Source organism: Uloborus diversus, chromosome 4, assembly GCF_026930045.1.
Source record: "Uloborus diversus isolate 005 chromosome 4, Udiv.v.3.1, whole genome shotgun sequence".
NCBI lineage: Eukaryota > Metazoa > Arthropoda > Arachnida > Araneae > Uloboridae > Uloborus > Uloborus diversus.
In genome coordinates, this window is record NC_072734.1 from 27897009 (window position 1) to 27917131 (window position 20123).

Consider the following 20123-nt stretch of genomic DNA (forward strand, 5'->3'; position numbering starts at 1 on the left):
CGCAGAACTCTTATCATTCGATATTATTTTAAAATGCACATAAATTATGAATTTCAAACCAATTCCATTAAAAACAAAATCAAAAATAGGTTAAATCAAAACACATGATTTGAAAAATCAGCATAAATAATTCTAACGAGTTTTGATTTTATGTACCTAATAATAAAAAAATCTGTAATATCCAGAAAGATATTTGCCAAAAAGAAAAAAGTTTTTTGAAATTACAAAAGAATCTTATAACAGTACATTTGTAGGAATTTCATGAAATAGTTGTCAATCAAAAATTTATATTCAGGTATGATATTTATGATATTTCTGAGGGAAAAAGAGGAAACTCGAGCAAAGTGGAAGAGCGGAAAATCTTCAAAGGAATGTGCACATAAAAATATATTCCAGCTCATTGTTTATTTAATGAAATACAGCAATTTAAATACTACTCTTCCGAATCCCTTTTTTGATGTTACCTTAAATAATCTATTACCTTCAGTTAGCTTACTTTCACTGCAAATCTGCCATCATACAGAAATTTAATAAGACCATATTTCCAATATGCTGTATGCTAAGAGGATTGTCATAACTTTCATGCATTTCAGTAAGTTCTGTTTTTCAAACTTTTAAATGAATAAGTTACGCAACTGAGTTAATAAGCTAACATTAACCAATAATTTTTACAATTAGGTGATTAGATTCAATCACTAGCGCAGCCAGAATATTCTAAGGGGAAGGGGGACGTGGTTAAAACAGTGCAGTATATTGCATATTATACATGCAAATAAACTACTGCATCAAGATTGACAATACATGTGTTAAAACCAAAGATTATGGGGGTTGATATCCCCTTCACCCATGCTATCTCCCTGAATCTAGTAATACATCATTGCTTATCATTTTCCATAAAAATTTCAGCATCATATCCTGGAAGATCAGCAACATATTTTTTTTACATACCACGAAGCAACATTTCTCTCTTTGAATAGTGATACATTTTTAGTATTAAACAAATTATAAGGATTCTTCTCAGAAATATTCTTGCAACATACCTAATGTTTCTATCTATTCCTGAAGATCTAAATACTATATTATAGCTGGCAACGTTGAAAGATGAAAACTAAGGAGACTTAAATGTAAAATTAGGGAGAACTCACAAGAATAAATTTAGTGACAAAAGTTAAAGTATAAAAAAGATTTTTTTAGTTTTACATTAGTGGAGATTGCTTAAATTTAGAGACAAAATTTACGAGTATAAAAGGGATTTTTAAAATATAAGGATGGATTTCTTAAATTGAGACTGTAAAGGACCGGTAAGCCAGCAGGACCTGAAATACTGAAATTGAGATAGCTAACCAAGTACTTGAAGTTGGGGGGGGGGGGCAACAACTTCAAACCATGAAAGAAACAGTATTTTTTTTTTTTTTGAAAAGAAGCATATAAGTGTAAGTGACAATAAATATTTCTTACAGCAGGCAAAAATGTAAGGACTTCAGAGAAAATTTGGGAGTGCATTATTTTTTTTTTGGAAATCAGTTTCAAAAAGAAGGAAAATGAAATGCACATGTTAAACAATGATCAGACATTAAATAAAAAAAGTCATACTCCTGTAAATAAAATATTCGTTTTTTGCGACCAGAAGAGATTTTTTCGAAATTCTAATCATGGAAAAATTGTTTTTGGGAGGAGTTTTGCTGTCTGGAAGGAAATTCGGGAGATATTTACTTCATTAAAGAGTTTAGGAGCTTCCCAAAGGAATCAGGACAATCGGCAGCTATGCCATATATACATCTGTTGCTCAATTTTTTGAAAAGTTTCAGTGAAACTAAGGGAAAATTTTAGTGAAGACATGATAAAACAAATTTCAGATTTTAATGCTTGGCCAAGCATATTTTTGAGAACTTAAATGAGTTAATTGTAACTTTGTTTTTTTTATAATTGTAAGTAATTTCTTCCTGCAGAACAGGTCCTTTTCATTCAAGGTAAAATGTCTTGATACTATACTGGTCATATGAATGATGAGACACTTCATTTCTATTTTCTGATCAGAAACAAATCACTATAAAAACAAATATTTTGAGATAAATCTGAAAATTTTACAGGTATCTTTGTGCATAAATACAATATTTATTCCCATTAACTTTAGTATATAATTTTGATCTAATGATACCAAATTTAATTATTTATTATTTACCTAATAAAGGTATCAAATTTGCAGCTAAATCTAACAACGCCTCACTACAAGAAGAAGTATTGTCAATGACAGCCCACCACAGATCAAGGCCATCTTCGAGTAAATAAACATGGGGAGGTTGGGTTACATCAGTGGCCAGAGCAATCATCCGAAGGAGAAAAGAATGCAGTTTCTCACTTAGTGTGCCCAAACCCTAAAAGCAAATCAACATATCAAAAATGACAACACGTTTAAAGTAATAAGATTCAAAATAATTAATAAGAAGAAAATAACAGTTTAAACTAAATTGCATGCAACTAAAGAAGATTGGTGTAAATAAATAATGTCATACAGAAAATACATAGGGTAAGATCACCAGTAACAGACAGGCATAAGTTTGGATTTAAATAATTTGCCTTTTAGGCGAGTAAAACTGATGTTGCTGTGGCCCATGAATATAGTGCAGGCATCTAGTGTGATAAGAGTGAATTTTATGAACCTGTTGTTATTTACAAGGCAGTGGTGGAAGGTTATAAACAGCCACCAGAAGGTCAGCTGGTGTTTCATGGTTCATTTGAATTGAATAAGGCTTTAGTTCTAAAAATAAAAAACTTATGCACATTTTGAAGAAAAAAAAGAGAAGTTTTCCTATTACTCATCCTTTCCTCATCCTGTTTGTTAAGGTCATCACATTTTTCGGTGTCTGTTAGTGGGGGTTGGATCTTATTTCGAAATTGAGCAAATAAAAATAAATTTAACTAATGCAGAGGATTTCTAAGCAGCCAAATGTTAGATGAGATGTTGCTGCATGAGAAAAACATAGTTTAAAAAGTCTATATACATTAGAATGCTCAGAAACTTGAGTTAACCTCAGAGCCATGTCTTAAGCATGTCTGTTACTGGTGCTGTTACACCTTACATAACATTCATTAGAAACAACTAAGTTCGATAGCACTCCTGAATGTGATTTATATAAATACATATACACAGAAAAAGCAGTGCTTGAAATACGAATTTAAATCTGGGCATGATGATGATGTCTTCCTAGTATAAGTTTTTAAGCATCAAAATCAACTCAATAGGTACCATTTTTAATAAATATCTTTTTTAAGGACAAAATTAATTGCATTTCAAAATTTTACAAATTTATCCTTCAGGTCCATTGGGGATCTTATTCAACATGAGTCAGGAGAGAAAGGCTTCAAAGTAATCCAAAACTTTAGGTGTAAAATTTGGCTCCTAGGGTTGGAAATCTAAGTGTCAAATAAAATTTTTTGGTCATAAAATGCAACAAACAGCTACTTATTTTTAAAACAGAGTAAAAACTCAGGCATTCAAGTACTTAGAATTCCTTACAATAGTCTTAATTTTCACTTTTCAAAATAAATAAATAAATAAATAAAAAATAAAAAAAAAAAAGAAAGAAAAAGAAACAACCGCTGCGTGAAAACTTTCTGATAGCTTATTCAATGCGCAGCTTTTAAAAGCAGCATTTTATTATTATTACAGCTATTTTGAAATAAAACGTCATTTTACTAAAGCAAATTGAATTTAATGAATGAATGCGAAAAATTCATTGCAATTAAATAATGAATACACAGAGAATAAATTTAAAGCATCAAATTAAGCAAAATCATTAATTGCAAGCATCTAAATGTAGCTTTTCACAATATCTTTTTGTCTTTACATCTTATTTTATTAAAAACGAATTGATTCAAACGTTCTTTACAATAGAATGTTAAGTTTTTAACAATCAAAAAAGTATTGAACTCTAGTTGTTAGATGGCTTCTAGAATGATTCAATAGCAACAATAAATACCTGAACTAAATGCACAAAACATGTGACAATAGCACATCGCAGCATATTGTGATCTCCACAGTTTTCCCAAAGTTGAGGTAAATACTGCATAAGTGATCCCGCATATGGTCGCACATCACATCCCATTCGATCAATGATCAACGACAACACATGGAGAACAGACAACTATAAGGGGGCAAAAATCTACATTTTTTACTTATTCATCAACAATTCATTGCTTCATTTATGATACAATGCAAAAAACTACATTTATACCTCAAATTGTCACACATACACTGAAAGGTATTTCATTATTAAAAAAAACCCAGTGGCACGACAGCCCATGGGGGCCAAGGCTTATTGTGCCCATCGCAGTCTTCCTGACCAAGGGCTCTTGGGTGCTAGGACAGTGGCTACCAACCATTTTCACCTCGCGACCCCCTTTTTCATCAACTAAACAACATGTAACCCCTTATGTGTACTCCATACATACAGGGTGTTCTGTTTTAACCTGCAAGACCTTTATTTTTGCAACGGTTAGTCCTAGATGTATACTTCCAATTGCAAAAATGTCCAAAGTCAGATGTAGAATTAAGATATTGAAAGTTGAAGTGAAAATAAAAATAAGTCAAAAAATACAAAATGTAACTTTTCGTACGGGCCCCAGGTCCTCTAACTTGTACAATAAAATAAGTTGTAAACAAATTAACAACATTAAAATAGTACAAATAACAATAATAACTGCAGATCAATTCCTATTGCTCTATAATACAATATACAACCAATAAGAAATGCATTGCTAAAGAACTAAAAAAGAAGCAAAAATAACAGAATTTAAAAAATAGCAAGCACTTTTCATAATGCACTCAAAAGGACAAAATAACTTTTGTGGGTCGGAAAGGACAATTTAAGAATTCCTGTAGTTTTCGAAAATTCCAAGAAAATGGCACCACAAACGAAGAAAAGTGCGGCTCAAGTCATGAAGAGAACTTATTATCATTATCTAGCTTTCAACCATAGCTTTGAGTGTTGAAACATGCAAATTTTTCTTATTGGGAAAGTTTGGTTTGAAATGACTTGAGGCGCACTTTCCTTCGGTTGTGGTGCCATTTTCTTGGAATTTTCAAAAACTACAGGAATTCTTAAATTGTCCTTTCTGACCCACAAAAGTTATTTTGACCTTTTGAGTGCATTATGAAAAATGCATGGTATATTTTTAAAAGTTCTGTTATTTAATTCTTTTTAGTGTAAATGTATTTCAGAAATAGAATAATTTTACCCTCACAAAGCTTCACCCTATTTTTCATATAAATGCTCGGTACTAAAAGGGAAAAAACCTATATAAGTGTCTAAAACTTTAAGCAGTTGGCACAAAAATTTAATCCTTGTTCCTCTCAAGGATTTATGCTTGCTAATTTCACGCTAATCCAAAATATTTTCTATCAATTCTTTAAAAACAATTGAATGTCTGAAATTGTTAACAATCAGCCATTACTTGTTGAAAGCATAGCATATAGTTTCTTTTCACATTTCATCAATGCCAAATGCAATATGTAATATTAATGCTTTGCTGCAATTGTGCAGCAATCTTTTATCACCCGATTCCAGTTTAAAATAATGCTTTTTTTTCTCATTGGAATAATATATGATTTATTTATTGTAACTGTCATCATATTGTATATTGCATAATAATAAAAAGCAACATTCACTGATGCAAATTATCCTTGACTTTTTTATCATACCAAAGTATGCTTGCAAAGAAATTGGTTAAGGAAAAAACGAAATTTGGGCCTTGAAAATAAGCAAAATTGAGAAAACATGCCTAACATAACAAGATACAATAATTTTAACTATTTTTTCTAGTCAGAATATAAAAATCTGGAAAGGTGCCGGTCCCGAGCATTTCAGATTTGAAGTCTCACTCCGTACATATATTTTACTCAACATGAGAGCAAAGTTTATTAAAAACATTTTCTCTAATTTATTCTTCTTAATTTATCCATTAGTTGAGTCATTATTTTACTACTATCAATTAATAAATATTATCGAATCGTTGATGTTCCAAAGTCCCTTAAGCAGCTGTTGTATGTACCAAAAGTACAGTATTGTGTAATGAATACTGTCACAATTTTCTAACAACTATTGCGAATTATCTGAAAAAAATTTTTTTTTACTGCAAGGTTTTGTTAAAATGAACAAAAATATACTTATTAAATAAATATTATAATAAAGGTTACCAATATTTATTTTTATATTAGCTAGCCATTTACATAATTTCTAATAGCAGGTAGCCAAAACTTGCAAAATTTATAAATTTATTGCAATTGGAAAGCAAATTATACTAAGAGAGATCTCAATTTCAAATTTTAATTCATAATAAAAAAAAATCTGAACAAAAAATTAAAGTTAGTAAACATTTACTTGAAATAGTTACCTTTAAATCACATTCTTTGACTTCTTTCAGGAGAATGAAGAGTGATGAAATAAAATTTTCAAGAAACTAAAATGACAAAACAAGAAATCATTTTTGAGAGTAGAATAAACAAATTTTATGAGACAAATAGTAGATTTTACTGCAGTGATTAATATTATTTACTACTTGAAACTTCACTTTAACATCATTACTTTTTATTCATGACAATTAAATTCTCCGTGTAATTCATTTCAAATTCAACAAAAGTTCTAACTTTTCTATAAAAGATGATTTACATGATAACCAATTGAGCATTATTTGCCAGACAAAATGAAAGATTTACTCACTGGAAGAAACTGTGTACAGTTGAATTCAAAATCATCCACTGGTAACAAATGTTAAGGCAAAACATTAAAATAAAGTAAACCCAATTAGTTCTTTATGTGAGAGGGAAAAGTTTACTAATTTTTCCAGGTACAAAGAGCACCCCCCCCCCCCATTAATAAATAAATAAAGCACCAGAAAGTAATAATATTTTTTAAAGAGTTTTATGTAGTTACTTTACAAATTTTTGATAATGATTTTACAATGTTAGTTTTAAATAACTACGGAGCTCTGTCCCCTGCTTGCTAACGCTCACCAACCTACGAAGATTGCTTTGCAAAAATTTAAATCGTCAATTAGAAAGAAACAGATTAAAAATGCATTATGAACTCCCTTTGGAACAAAAAGCACCTTTTCCTCGGGTTTCAAAATATTTTGTACCAACTTGCAGAGTGATAAGGGCTAAAAGGCTCCTGAGCATTGCAAAACTGCAGTTGTGTACATTTGAAAAATCGCTTTCACATTTGTAGTCTCTAGTAATATATTTTGCTCTTTATCTCGATGCTTGAATTGAGTTGAGCCTAATATTTTCCGTTAAAATTGGAACCCTTAAAATTTGTGAATAAAAAAGAATAAACAAACAAATCGAAAAGACGTAACTATGGCAACGCCAAATAAAACATGGAATAATTTTAATGGAGATGAAATTATTTGCACATTATTTTTAACGGCTTGTAACTTTTTTCTCTTTGGAGATAAAAGCTCATTTTTTCGACTATTGGTCGAGTTAGATCTAAAGTAAAAAGAGCCGCTATTTCCAATGGTGTCAAAAAGAAAACTGTGGGACAATTCCTTCGCTTTTTACTGATAAATTTAATGAAGAAAGTAGCGCCTAAATTTTAGCTAAGCCTAAAAAAGTTTGAGCTAAAAACGCAAATAACTCCTGCCGTATTTAAGATAGAGCACTGAAACAAATTGCATAGAAGGCGGAAATTTCTACCCTTTCAACGATATATTAATACTAATACATGCAAGTAATTTTTCACCCCTTTAATAGGCAATTTACACAACATTTGAGCTTAAAAAATTAATTACAAAAAAAAAAAAAAAAAAGAAAACTAGTTTGAACTTCAAAAAACAAAACCCTAGGTGCAAACCACCTGGGCTTGAAGTAATTTTGTACAAAATTTCAAGGCTGTAGGTGCTATGGGGTCTCCTGGACGCAGGCCCACTACAGGGGCAACACCCTTGATTAATCATTACAAATATCGACTTTTCTTGCAAATAACTTGCATATGATTGACATAAAAGAGAAGGTCGACAAGTAAGGAGTATCAGTTTTGACAATATAAAACTTCACACATCATGCAGATTCAAGTTATATGTTATAATAAGTGATACATAAATAACAAAAAGGATATCAACTTTGAGAGCATTAGCAGCAGCCAAGCGGACTACAAGATTCTCTTCATTATTTAACAGCTGAATTATTATCTCATAGAGAAGAGGTCTCATTTCTGGAGACATTTTCACTCCTACCCATTGACCTATCAGCCATATGACTCTTCTTCTTATAATATAGTAACTGAAAAAAAAAAGTTTATTTTATAAAAAATAAATCTGAGTTTATATGATTAACATGGTTCCCCCACAATAAAAAAGGTAGATATACATATTTTTAGATTTTACAAATTCAGCAAAAATAGGTATTTCAGATGTTTATTTATGCCTATGGACAGAAAAAGATTTCAAATTTTAACGTATGAGCAGAAAAATGTCATATAAAAAATAGGGGGAAAGGAGAACATTTTCTTTTTTTTTACAACAAATTGTTAATAACAAAAATCACAGAATTTTTAGAGGCAAAGATCGCACAAATTTAGAGAGCACAAAAAAAAAAAAAAAAAAAAATCAGCTGTATTTTCTGGAATTGGTATGCATCCCCCCCCCCCCCCGTTTTAAAGCTTCATGACTTTTAAGACTCTCTTGCAAATATTAACAACAAAATAAGAGGGGGGGGGGGGCTGAGCAAAATTTGTAACATTAATTTTTTTCTTTATCGTAGCAGAGTTGTACAAGGATTTAACTTGTAAAAACTATGACTTTTTTTTTTAAAATCAGGTTTAGCTTCTTAAAAAAGAGTTATGCTTCCATAGACTTAACACTATACCAGTGGACTCAGCAAAATTTTCTTAAGAAAAAGTGAAATTTTCTTAAACTATGAAGAAGCTTGATCCCCTTTACCCCCCCCCCCCCATAAAAGCAAGCTCTTCAAATAGGCAAACAAAAATCATTGAAATCATTACAAAAACATTATATAACTTTTTTTTTCAAATAATTTTAAAGTTTTTGAATGTGTTAGCCCAAAATTTTCGGGTCATAAACACCCCTGCACTATATCAACCAAGTAAATCCGTTTTGCTCATTAAACCTCTTTTTTTTTTAATGAAGGCTCACTATAAACAAGTTTGACCTTATAGTGGAAAACTTTTCAAAGGACTTTCTACAAAGATGACATCAGAATTTAATTGTTATTACTACTACTAATTAATTTTTACTGCTGCTAATAGTTCAAAACTTCATTGATAAATCTGCATTGTTAATGCTAGGAAAAATAATTAAATATTTTCTTATGATTATAATGTTTAAGGCCTTCATGAAACATGTATAATACATTCTAATTATTTTAAAAGCTCAAAGAAATGTAAAAAAACACAAATAGCAACAAGATTTGCATGCATATGTTTCGAAGTTGTAAGAAACTATTTTTAATGCAAAAAAGAAAAAAAAGGAATGAAATTATTTATCAAAGGTTTTTTTTATAGAATGATTTACAGTTCTTTCTTAATATTTCTGCACTGAAATATCATAGTTTTAAATCATATGAAAAAGCATATCTAGGGATTTTTGATAATAAATTATGAAAACTATTCAAATATTTACCCCGTATCAGGAACTTTTAATTCAGGTATAAGGACATTGGTAAACCAGTTATCAAAATCTACTTCATCATACAGATCAAAAGCAGCTAGTCCAACAGCATTATAAACTATAGAAAAAAGATTAAAAAGTGAACAAATACGTAAAACTACGGACTACACAGAATTCAGATTTCTTTAAATTACGATAAAAGTAGGAAAAAAAGATGCACGTTAAGGCACATGTATTCGCTAAAACAGTGGTTAGACGTAGGCCTCTAATGTCCAAAGACACAAGTTGAAACCTGGTTCCAGTCGGTGGATTTTCAGGATGCAGGAAATCAACATATTGTAAGATTATGCATACATAGAAACCTCAAGCACTCGTTTGGCTTTGAGTACTCTGGCAAAACTGAAATTCCAAGTGCAGTAATGTATCGAAGACAGCTCAGGTGCCTCACTCAGAAGGAGAAATTCAGGTCTTGATCTCTAATATTGCTGTAACAATCGTTGTTTTGATAAACAAGCAGATTAAGTGTTTATTGCAACAAATTGTCTAACTTACATAAAGATGTCTGATGGGAGTTTTTACCTATCTAAAGCACAAATGCGAGCCATTTACTCAAAGAAGTTCTTTAGAAAGATAGCCTTCCCCCTACTTATTCTGTCCCCAATTTGGGTTAACAAATTAATTTAATATTAGTTATCAAATTAATATTTAAGTTTATTACTTTTTTTAAAGGAAAATTGGTAATCTGATCTTTTTTTGATTTTATACAGAAAAGCGGTACTCGTACGGCTTTGCCCATAGTAGAAAATTAAAAGGTCATTTGGTTTGCCTGTATATTTACAAATAATGGATGATGAATTTCTCACCCAATATGGCTATGTTACTTTGCTCTCCCACGTTATGATAATTTACTCATCCATGTTGTGATAATTTGCTCATCCATGTTGTGATAATTTGCTCATCCATGTAATGATAATTTGCTCATTAAATGTTCTTAAAATTGAAATAGAAAAAGAACAAAACCAAATTTTCAAAAAATCGCTTCGAGGTGCTCACCCTATGCTACGAACTAATTTTGTGCCAAATTTCATGAAAATCAGTCGAATGGTCTAGGCGCTATACGCATAACACATCCAGAGACACAGACGTCCAGAGAGACAGATATCCAGAGATCCAGACTTTTTCAGCTTTATTATTAGTAAAGATGGTCCTAATATATATAAATAAAACAGAGAATATATTTGTATATATGTGTCTATGTTTCCTATACCAATACCATTTCCAAAAATTATCAATTAAACTTTGTCCAGCACAATATAGCTTGATAAGGATCTTGAGTACTTAAACACATGACACAATTACAGGGCAATATAAAAAATAACTTAGTCCATTAAATTTTAAAGTTCTTACCAGCTTCTTTTTTCAAAATGCTCAAAAAATCTCTTGCACTATTGCATTGAATGCCTTTTATCATTTCCACAATGAGAGGCGTTAACAAATCTCGGAATTCATGAAATAAGGACAAGAATAACACTTCTGTACATGGCTGAAACAAAAGCAAAGTTGGAAAGCAATTAAGTTTTAAAATTGCAAAAATACATAGAAAAATCCACAAGAATAAAGATTGTATATTTATTTACAATATGTGTTGCGAATAAATACAAGCTCAATATTTTTGTGGATATCTTTTGCATTCTATTTATTGCTTTATAAAAAAGTTTCTCAAAGAAGGGGGGGGGGAGGACTTTAAACACAAAATTGACTAATTGACAGGGTTTCCGCAACAGTCGCATTTTTCGCAAAATGCGAAAATACTATTCAAATTGTGAAAATGGAACAAAGCATTTTTGCTTTTTTGCTCTAATATAATAAGAAAAAGAAGGGGAGGAAAGATACACAATCCGAGAGAGGAAGCAAGCATGGGGATATTGAACTTAATCTTATTTATAAATCTTAGCTAACATGTATAAACTGCTATTAAGTTCAACAATATTCCATCTTAATGGCTATTATGACCCCCCAATAAATGCATTATTGGGGTAAAAAATTAAAAAAAAAAAAAATGATCCCTCAATACTAAGCATTTTTTGTTTATTACCCATTGTGCATTTATTTCTTCAAAGATGTTAAGGTTGAATTTTAGCATTTTCCAAAAGGACTTTTTAACAATTTCATCTTTTTTGTTAAGAATTTTTAAACTCAAAACTTAAACCCTGCTAATTGATCAAAGAATCATACGTCTTATTATGAAACTAACACCTTGGGTGTTGCAGATAGTGGGCATATTATTAAATATTCTAACAGTTCAATATCTTCTAGCATTAGTGACCATTTGGCAATTCTTACCAAATTTGGTGCTAATCAATGTCAGAATTTTATAAAAATCAAGTTTTAAACTTGTTAACTTTGTAAGTTCATTAAAAATGTAAAAAATTGCTTAATTTCTAAAAGTTATTTGAACATCATATTTTATATTAGATTTTTTCCCCAGCCAAAAAGAAGTTTTTTGGTGCCACTACTTTGATTGTCTGTGCAGTAAAAAGTTAAATTCCCAAAGTATTTTTTTTTTTTTTGAATGAATCCTTATATATTATTTCTGTAGCATGTTTTTGGTTTCTACGCGAGATCTTCCTCAATTCTTTTTCGATTTCTTGGATTTGTCCCTCATTTTAAAGCTTATCCTTTAGGCTACTGACGAAAAATAGACCCAAAGTCTAAAATTTATTTTTTATGTTAAAAAACCTGTTTTAAAGAACCAGACTGAGGTTTTCAGTTAAATTTATAAGTTTAACTTGCTCCGTGATCGACAGAGCAGAATAGCTCGATTGGCAGAGTGTTCAACTGGTAACCAGAAGAACGAGTGTTCGGGCCCCCGTCCTGGATGATCTGCATCGAAAAATTAGACAAATATCAAGCATTACCAGGGCCTGATTACTGAATAGGCCAACTAGGCCATGGCCTAGAGCCCCCACTTTTTAGGGGCCCCCAAATGGCTAATTGTTTTAAAATCCGGAAGCTAAAACTGTTTTTGCCGAAAGGTAAAATTGTAAAATAAACACACAGGGGCCCCGAAAAAACATATGGCCCCTGATATCTTAATCGGGCCCTGAGCATTACATGGACACTTATAAACAGTAAGAAACACAAGTGAGGGAATAAAATGAGATAGGAACACTCCTTGCTATTACGAAAAGTTGATGCAACCTGTAGCTCATTGGATACTAAATTATAAAGTTTTTGTTTTGTTTTTAAAGCTTTGGCTCCGGTCAGAAAAATAAAGCATGATTAAAGCGAAGATATACGTATCAGGTTTAAGATTTGAGGACTACAATGAAGTAATTTTTGTTCAGATAAAAAAATCGAATACTAAAATGTAGATCTTCTAATGACAGTTTTCGACTCTTTGGACAAAAAAAAAAAAATTACTACCCCAAATTGAAATTACGCTTTTCATTTAGTTAACCTAAGAATATGTATTAGAATACGAAGTAAAACATTAAAATTACTAACATTTTGATGGGTAAAATATTTTTTTTCTTCTTTCGCAAAAAACAAATAGCCTATCACATTTTCACTACATTCGAAAAGCTGCGTTTAAAAAACGAACATAGTTCAACTGATTTTGTATTTTAACCGATCGTTCAAATGATGAACACGTGCTGCCATCCAAGCCATAACGGTTCAAGCAGCCTGCGATAGCAAATTGTATAAATTTTCAAAAACGGAAACACTTCTCTTCAATATCTTATCTGATATACTATTTCTGTGGATTATTTTGCAGTTGGTATGCGAGATACTTATATTTTATTTCTGTAGACTGTTTTTTGTTCCTACGCGAGATCCTCCTAAATTTTTGATCGATTTCATTGATTTACCCTTCATTTAAAAGCTTATCGAGCCGGCTAATGAAAACATCGGACCTAATGGTCGAAAAATCAATTTTTCGGAAACGCTCATTGCTCTTGCATAACCTTGATGCAGCCTGTAGTTCTTATGCGGATTTTTTCTTTAAATTAAAAAAACTAAAACAATTTTCAATTTTTTGCATCGTTTTCCGGCGATTTTTTTTTTTAAATAAAGCTCAAAAGCACTGGGCTTAGTTGCTCGGTTTTATTGATAAGTTTTTTTTTTTTGGTAGAGCGTTCGGCCATAAATTAGCTGAACTTCGGGTCCGCCATAATAGCTAATTTAGAACAATATTACCGCATTACAGATTAATATTACGCATTACATGTATAGTGCAGCTCTGGTTAGTTGAGCTGTGACCTTGACTATGTTTACCTGTTTTAGGGGAGTTTAGTGAAAGATAGACGATTATTGGCTCGGATTTTAGTAGGAAAAATTTTGAAAACTACTAAGAAAGCTTTCAACTCAATTTAGCACCAATTACCGCTCTCTATTTACCGAAACAGAGGTAAACCTTGTCAGAGTCGGTGCTTAACTTTTCAGAGCCTCACAATACTCATTACAACAGATAACACACGTAAGGCAATAACATAAACGTGACAGGAATGCTTCTTGGCATTTTAACTCTTTTATGCAGGGCTACAGTTATTATTAAGATAAAATGACTATTAATCAAACGGTGTTCTTTCTTTTTTTTTATAGCTTTAACTCCGTTCAGATTACTAAGCATATTGTAAGCATAAGAAATATTGGATTAAATAATTCAGACCTCAAGTGAATCTTTTTTGCGCAGAAAAACTCTTCATTGTATGCTGAAATGTAGATTTTGCGGTTAGCAGTGTTCAACCTTTTGTATCAATAAAAAAACTACTCTGCCGAATTGAAATTGCGAGTCTCACCCAGTAAACCTTAAACTATTTATTCGAATATGATGTAAAACATCAAATTTATTATCAACTTTAAAAATAAGAAATCCTTTTCTTATCATCTGCTTTCGTCGGGAAAAATTTGAAATTTTTCAACCTTCGAAAAATAACACCTAAAAAACGGATTCAGTTCAACTGGTTTTGGTTTTGAATTTTAAGTGTTTGATTAAAAGAAAAACATGTGCTGGCATTCAAGCCGTAACGGTTAAAGCAGCGTGCTATGGGAAATTGAATCAACTTTCAAAAATAAAAACATTGATTTTCAATCTAATATATTATTTCTCTGGAATGTTTGTTTCAATCGCTATGCGAGATCTTCCTCATTCCTAAATCAAATTCCATGGTTTACAAATAATTTTTAAAGCGCATCAGCTGGCTAATGATAAAACATAGACGCATGATCTTTTTTTTTTTGGCAAAAAGCTTTTTGGCTGTTTTTTATCCACATTGCTTCAATGAATAGCACCTGAAAACGAAGGGGAAGTTGCTCGGTTGGTTGGTGTGTCATGCTGACAATCAGAATGGCGCCAGTTCGAATCCGTGACAATTCATATCTCTTTTATGCTTTTTTTTTTCGTCACAGGCTCATGTAGGCAGGATTGTATTTGCCACAACCCGTTTTTTCACATGCATAACTAACTGCTTTTTCACGAGTCACTCAGCCACACTTTTAATGTTATTTTATGTTTGCATTGAAAATACGTACAACCAAAAAGTGAGCGATGATTACATCATAACAATGCTGTATTTAACGAGGTTTTGTCGCTGATGTCTTTAAATTACATGCCTTCTCTTGTGCATTTACTTTTCTCCGTTTACTTTTTTCGATTCTTCTTCATAATGTTCTTCTTTGAAATTTTTAAAGAGAGAAATGCCACACATGTGAAACGATTTGAAGCAGAGTGCGGAGTTCCGCACGGGTCGTCTAGTGTTTTAAAATTAATTTATTAAAAATATGGGCCTACAGTGAAAAAGTTAGGCGAAAGCTACATGTGTGTCTAATGAAAAATACAGGGGAAAGGTCTCCTCATATTCCTGCCAAGATTTTGTCCCAAATTCAAAAATTTCAGGATTATTATTCAAATATACTAACACAGAAAATCAATGTCAAATTATGTATCTCTGGATCTAATGTTTTCAGGTATGAACAAACATTTAACACAAAAACAAACATTTTACTTTATTATAAAAATAAATATATAATCAATAAAACATTTACTACAAAAATCAAAGTACAACAAGAAGATTGCAACAAAACCTAAATACACAGGATGCTTTTTGAAAAAACATATAGTTTTGATCTAACATACCTATTTTTAGTTTTGTATGTCAGCGGGCTATTTCTTAATCAAAAATAAAAATATTAATTCAATAAATTTATAACTTACTCTTAAACTAAACTTCCATGATTCTCCACCTTCATCAGATGCTGTAAAAAGAATAATTGAATGTTTGCCTCAACACATCTCATTTTTCATTCCCTAATCAAACTGAAGTAATATTACAGTAACCATTTGTTATATTGCTCATTTGAATACATTGCACTTTTCCTCTCTGTCTCCCAAACAAAAATATTTCTAAAAAAAAATGTTGCTTCACATTTGACATCGCAGAAAAAAGTTATATTTGTTAGAAATACAAGTAAAACAATAGAAACATTTCACTTTATTACATTTTTTTTTAAAGAAAAATTGGTAGTCTGGTCTCTTTTTGCTTTTATTAAGAAAATAGTTCTAATAATGATGATGAACAAATCTTTCTGTAAGTGTACAGGTCATTAGTTTTCACATCAATTAAATCTGTACTTTTTATGACCTTGGATACATTGTGCTTTTCCGTTGTCTCCCAAGAAGAGCAATATAACAAAAGATTACAGCAGTAAAATTAAAAAAAAAAAAAAAGAAAACATACATAATTCTCCTATATAAAAATGATACATATAGTGCTTTCAATAGGAATTAATTTATCTAAAAATAGCACATCAATTAGATAAATAACCCCTCTTTGCCTTCCTTTCAAAAATTGCTGCTATTTTGCCAACATAACACAATAGAAACAAATAAATAGGAAGAGTAGCCCACCCTTTTATTATTCCAAGAAAGAAGGTTCGAGTGTAAAGGTTTTACGAATGGTTTCAATCACATAAAATGTTTTTCCGACAATTTCATTTCACTTTTCTGCACCAAGTAAAAGAGCATGTAAACAAAACAAGCAAAGTAGAAATAAATTGTTAGAAAACCAATTCAAAAGCAAAAAAAAAAGTATTTTGTAAAGATACCCCCCTTCCCCCGCCCATTTCACAAGGTTAATACTTAACTTTTAAAACCAAAAGCAAATCCTTTTAAGCATGTTTAAAGAAAAATTAAATACACACATAGAGCATATATATATTTGCAAGTATTTAACAGAACATTTAATGCAGTAATATTATGATAGATACTAAAGTATTGCATAGTTCTTTTGAAAAAAAAAAAGATAACATATACTATACAGATAATAATCGTTATTACCAAATTCTTCTGGGCTGCTCTCCCAACTTGCAATATCATCTTCCGACAGTAAAAAATACCTTGCTAAGAGTTGTTGACAGATTTCGGTAAGAACAGGATAGGTAAAAAACTCCATTTTAATTTTATGAGCTTCCAATGTTAAAGGATTTTTTGTATCTAAAAAGAGAATGAACAAGTAAATAAAATAAAATAAACAAATAACCAAAAATAATATGCAAATACACATACATAGACAGGTAGGTGTAACACTTTTAAAGCATAACAATTTTCTCAGCATAAAACTGCATTTACTTCTTAATTTAGAGAAAAGACTTAAATAATGCTTGCAACTGATTTTCAGTCAGGGAAAGAAAAAAAAGGGGGGGGGCAGAAGTTGGCAAACAATAAAAAAGAGGAGCTCAATCTGAATTTTTAGGGGTAAAAATATACAAAAAGTGTGATTATAACTTCTTTTTCGCATAGTTTTATAAAAATAGTCTTTTTTATCTCATATGAATGAAAAAAATTACTGATACAATTAATTTTTTTTTTTTTACTGTGATATCTCTAGTTTCATGGAATTGCCCTTATACAAGTCCTCTTGATGCATAACTTGAAAAAACAAGCTAATGGGTGCCTCACATGACTTCCTTTTACTCCAATTTAATGTCATCTTCCCATTATTTTAATGTGATTCAACAGTTTACTCTCTAAATATCACCAACAGTGGATAAATTGAAACCAATTTTTTAAAAAAAAATTGCCAATTTTGTCCCCAAGTTGGCGACCAAAAGACTGGCGATATATCTCCAAGTGTCCGCCAAATTGTAACACCACTTGAGTTAACATCGAAATTAACAATGATTTCCCCCCACAAAGGGGCAGAAGACCCTCTTAGAAATACCCGAATGCAATCAAAAGGAAAGACGCACAACTAGACCCCACTAGCAGTCTACGTACCAAATTTCAACTTTCTAGGATATACCGTTCTTGAGTTATGCGACATACATATGCACATACATACATACGTACATACAGACGTCACGAGAAAACTCGTTGTAACTAACTCGGGAATAGTAAAAATGGATATTTTGCCTGCTTATACATTCTTAAGCACTTATCCATGTGTGGTCGAGTCGAAAAAAAAACTCAACATTCATTTGGGGGGGGGGGGGGTTAAATGGTAATTAAGGTCGATTTTTGAGTGAAAAATTTTTCACTAACACAATACTTTCTTTTTTGTAAAAGGAAGTAAATAGTCAATCTTATAAAAGTTATGTCTCAATTTAAGACAGAAATAAGAAATTTAAAAATAAATAAATGCAAATACAAAATGTTCTGTTTAATGTAATAAATTTTCAATGCACCAAACCACTGTATTTTGTTCTTTAATCTCGAATAATGATTGGCTCAACTGTACTACGAAAAATAAGTTATAATTTTGACAAATTACAATAAAAATAACTGACAGAAACTATTTTTTAATGTAGAGTTTGCTTCTGCTTTGGTTGAGAACTTCTTTTCAAAATATTAAGTTCCCCTCTTGTTTAGATATTATAGAAGCTCTCTGCTTTTTTTTTTTTTTTTTTTGTTTTCTTCTAAAAACTTTTTCTTCATGTTTATCGTTCGTACACAGTTAGTTTTCATCAATTCTTTGACAATTTCATCATCAAATAACTCCTATCAATAAAAATGTTTTACCTGTAGAAACATAAAATTGTTAATCATTATTTTTTTTTAATATGCAGTCTTGAGAATTATAAATATGCTGAAATTCAATTTGGATGTTACATTGAAATGAATGATTTAGTTTCGTCTTTCTACTGATGTTAAAATAACATTGCATCTATGGAATAGCAAATGCAAAGTCATGAACTGGTCAATATAATGAAAAGGTCGTATTTATGGGAGGTTGTTCTTATGAATGTTGACTGTATGTATGAATTTTTAAAAATAGAAATTCCCTTTCTCAGCCATTACAAGCTTTATTGAAATCATTGTAAGCATAAATTGGGTTTCTATAAAAGAACTGAAATTAAGCATAGTAGCAAGCAAATAAATTAAGAAAAGAAAGGGATAATTAAAAATAGGGATTGTTTTCAGGAAGTCGGGAAAAAACTGGTTTTGCTTGAACAATATTTTTCTTACCTTCCATAATTTTTGTTGGCTTATATTCCTGACACAGAAGAATTCCTTTGATTAAATTCAAAAAATGCACAATGAGTTTTTCAAAAAGGCGATCTAAAACAATAAAATTGAAGAGATTTAATTGATCCTAATTAATACTTTTGAAAAAAAAAAAAAAAAAACCTTTCAAAGCATTATTATGTAGATGATACAAAAAAGAAATATATGAATGAAATAAATGAACAGTGAAAGTTTTTGTGCTGAGTGGCTTTACTTTGCATAAGAATACTGTACCTGGGAAGTAGATGTTGATTTGAAAGATCAAAATCGATATTTAAGCACCATCTTACTCAACTTTATATAATCTATTCAAAGGTAGGAAGCACTAACATTTTGATTTAAAAAAATTCATTTCATAAGCTTACTAACAATCCAGTGATACAAAACATCAAAAAAAAGACAAGTTTTAAATTCATTTATTGGCTAATTTTGATTTTTTTGTGATTCAGTGGTCTTTAACTCCCAGGGACAGATATATCCATGGGTGAAACCATTTTATGATCAAAAGTTGAAGGCAGCATAAGTTTTCAGTGACCAATTTCAGTTTCTTCTCCTACATTAGTTTTCCATTCAACTTCTCATATACTTTTTTTATTTCTAAAACCTTTAACTTTTTGGTCAAAAAAAAAAAAAAAAAAAAAAAAGAAAGAAAGAGAAAAATGGGTTATTTTCTTTTTTTGCAGGTAAAATAGCAGTTGTTCTCAAATAAAAAAAAAGAAAAAAAAACTATAAGGTATTGCATCTTAGCACTCACAGTATTTCTTACCATACACAGAGGAAAGGACTAGAGATGGAAAAAAGCTTCGGCCTGAAACAAAATTTGTTGTGATTTTTTATTTTTCACAATTATTATTGTACTAGAAAGTCACCCGTCAAGGTATGACGGGTGAAAATTGCTTCTCTTCTATATTTGAACGAAGCCATTGCTGTTTGACGATATTTTGATAGTTGAAATTTTAACCCTAACTCCATTGAATTAACCCTAAACTTC

General features: G+C 30.7%; 1 protein-coding gene across 1 annotated transcript in view; it reads right to left on the reverse strand.

The window, feature by feature from the left end:
- LOC129219984 (importin-11-like) overlaps nt 1–20123 on the reverse strand; it is a 60366-nt gene that overhangs the window by 32054 nt on the left and 8189 nt on the right. The window contains exons 3-12 of the mRNA XM_054854308.1: nt 19094–19186; nt 16967–17122; nt 15845–15885; nt 11035–11170; nt 9640–9745; nt 8118–8281; nt 6720–6760; nt 6394–6459; nt 3981–4145; nt 2183–2375 (exon numbers count right to left, since the gene is read on the reverse strand). Coding sequence (XP_054710283.1) covers nt 2183–2375; nt 3981–4145; nt 6394–6459; nt 6720–6760; nt 8118–8281; nt 9640–9745; nt 11035–11170; nt 15845–15885; nt 16967–17122; nt 19094–19186 — 1161 coding nt within the window. The remainder of the gene's footprint in view (nt 1–2182; nt 2376–3980; nt 4146–6393; nt 6460–6719; nt 6761–8117; nt 8282–9639; nt 9746–11034; nt 11171–15844; nt 15886–16966; nt 17123–19093; nt 19187–20123) is intronic.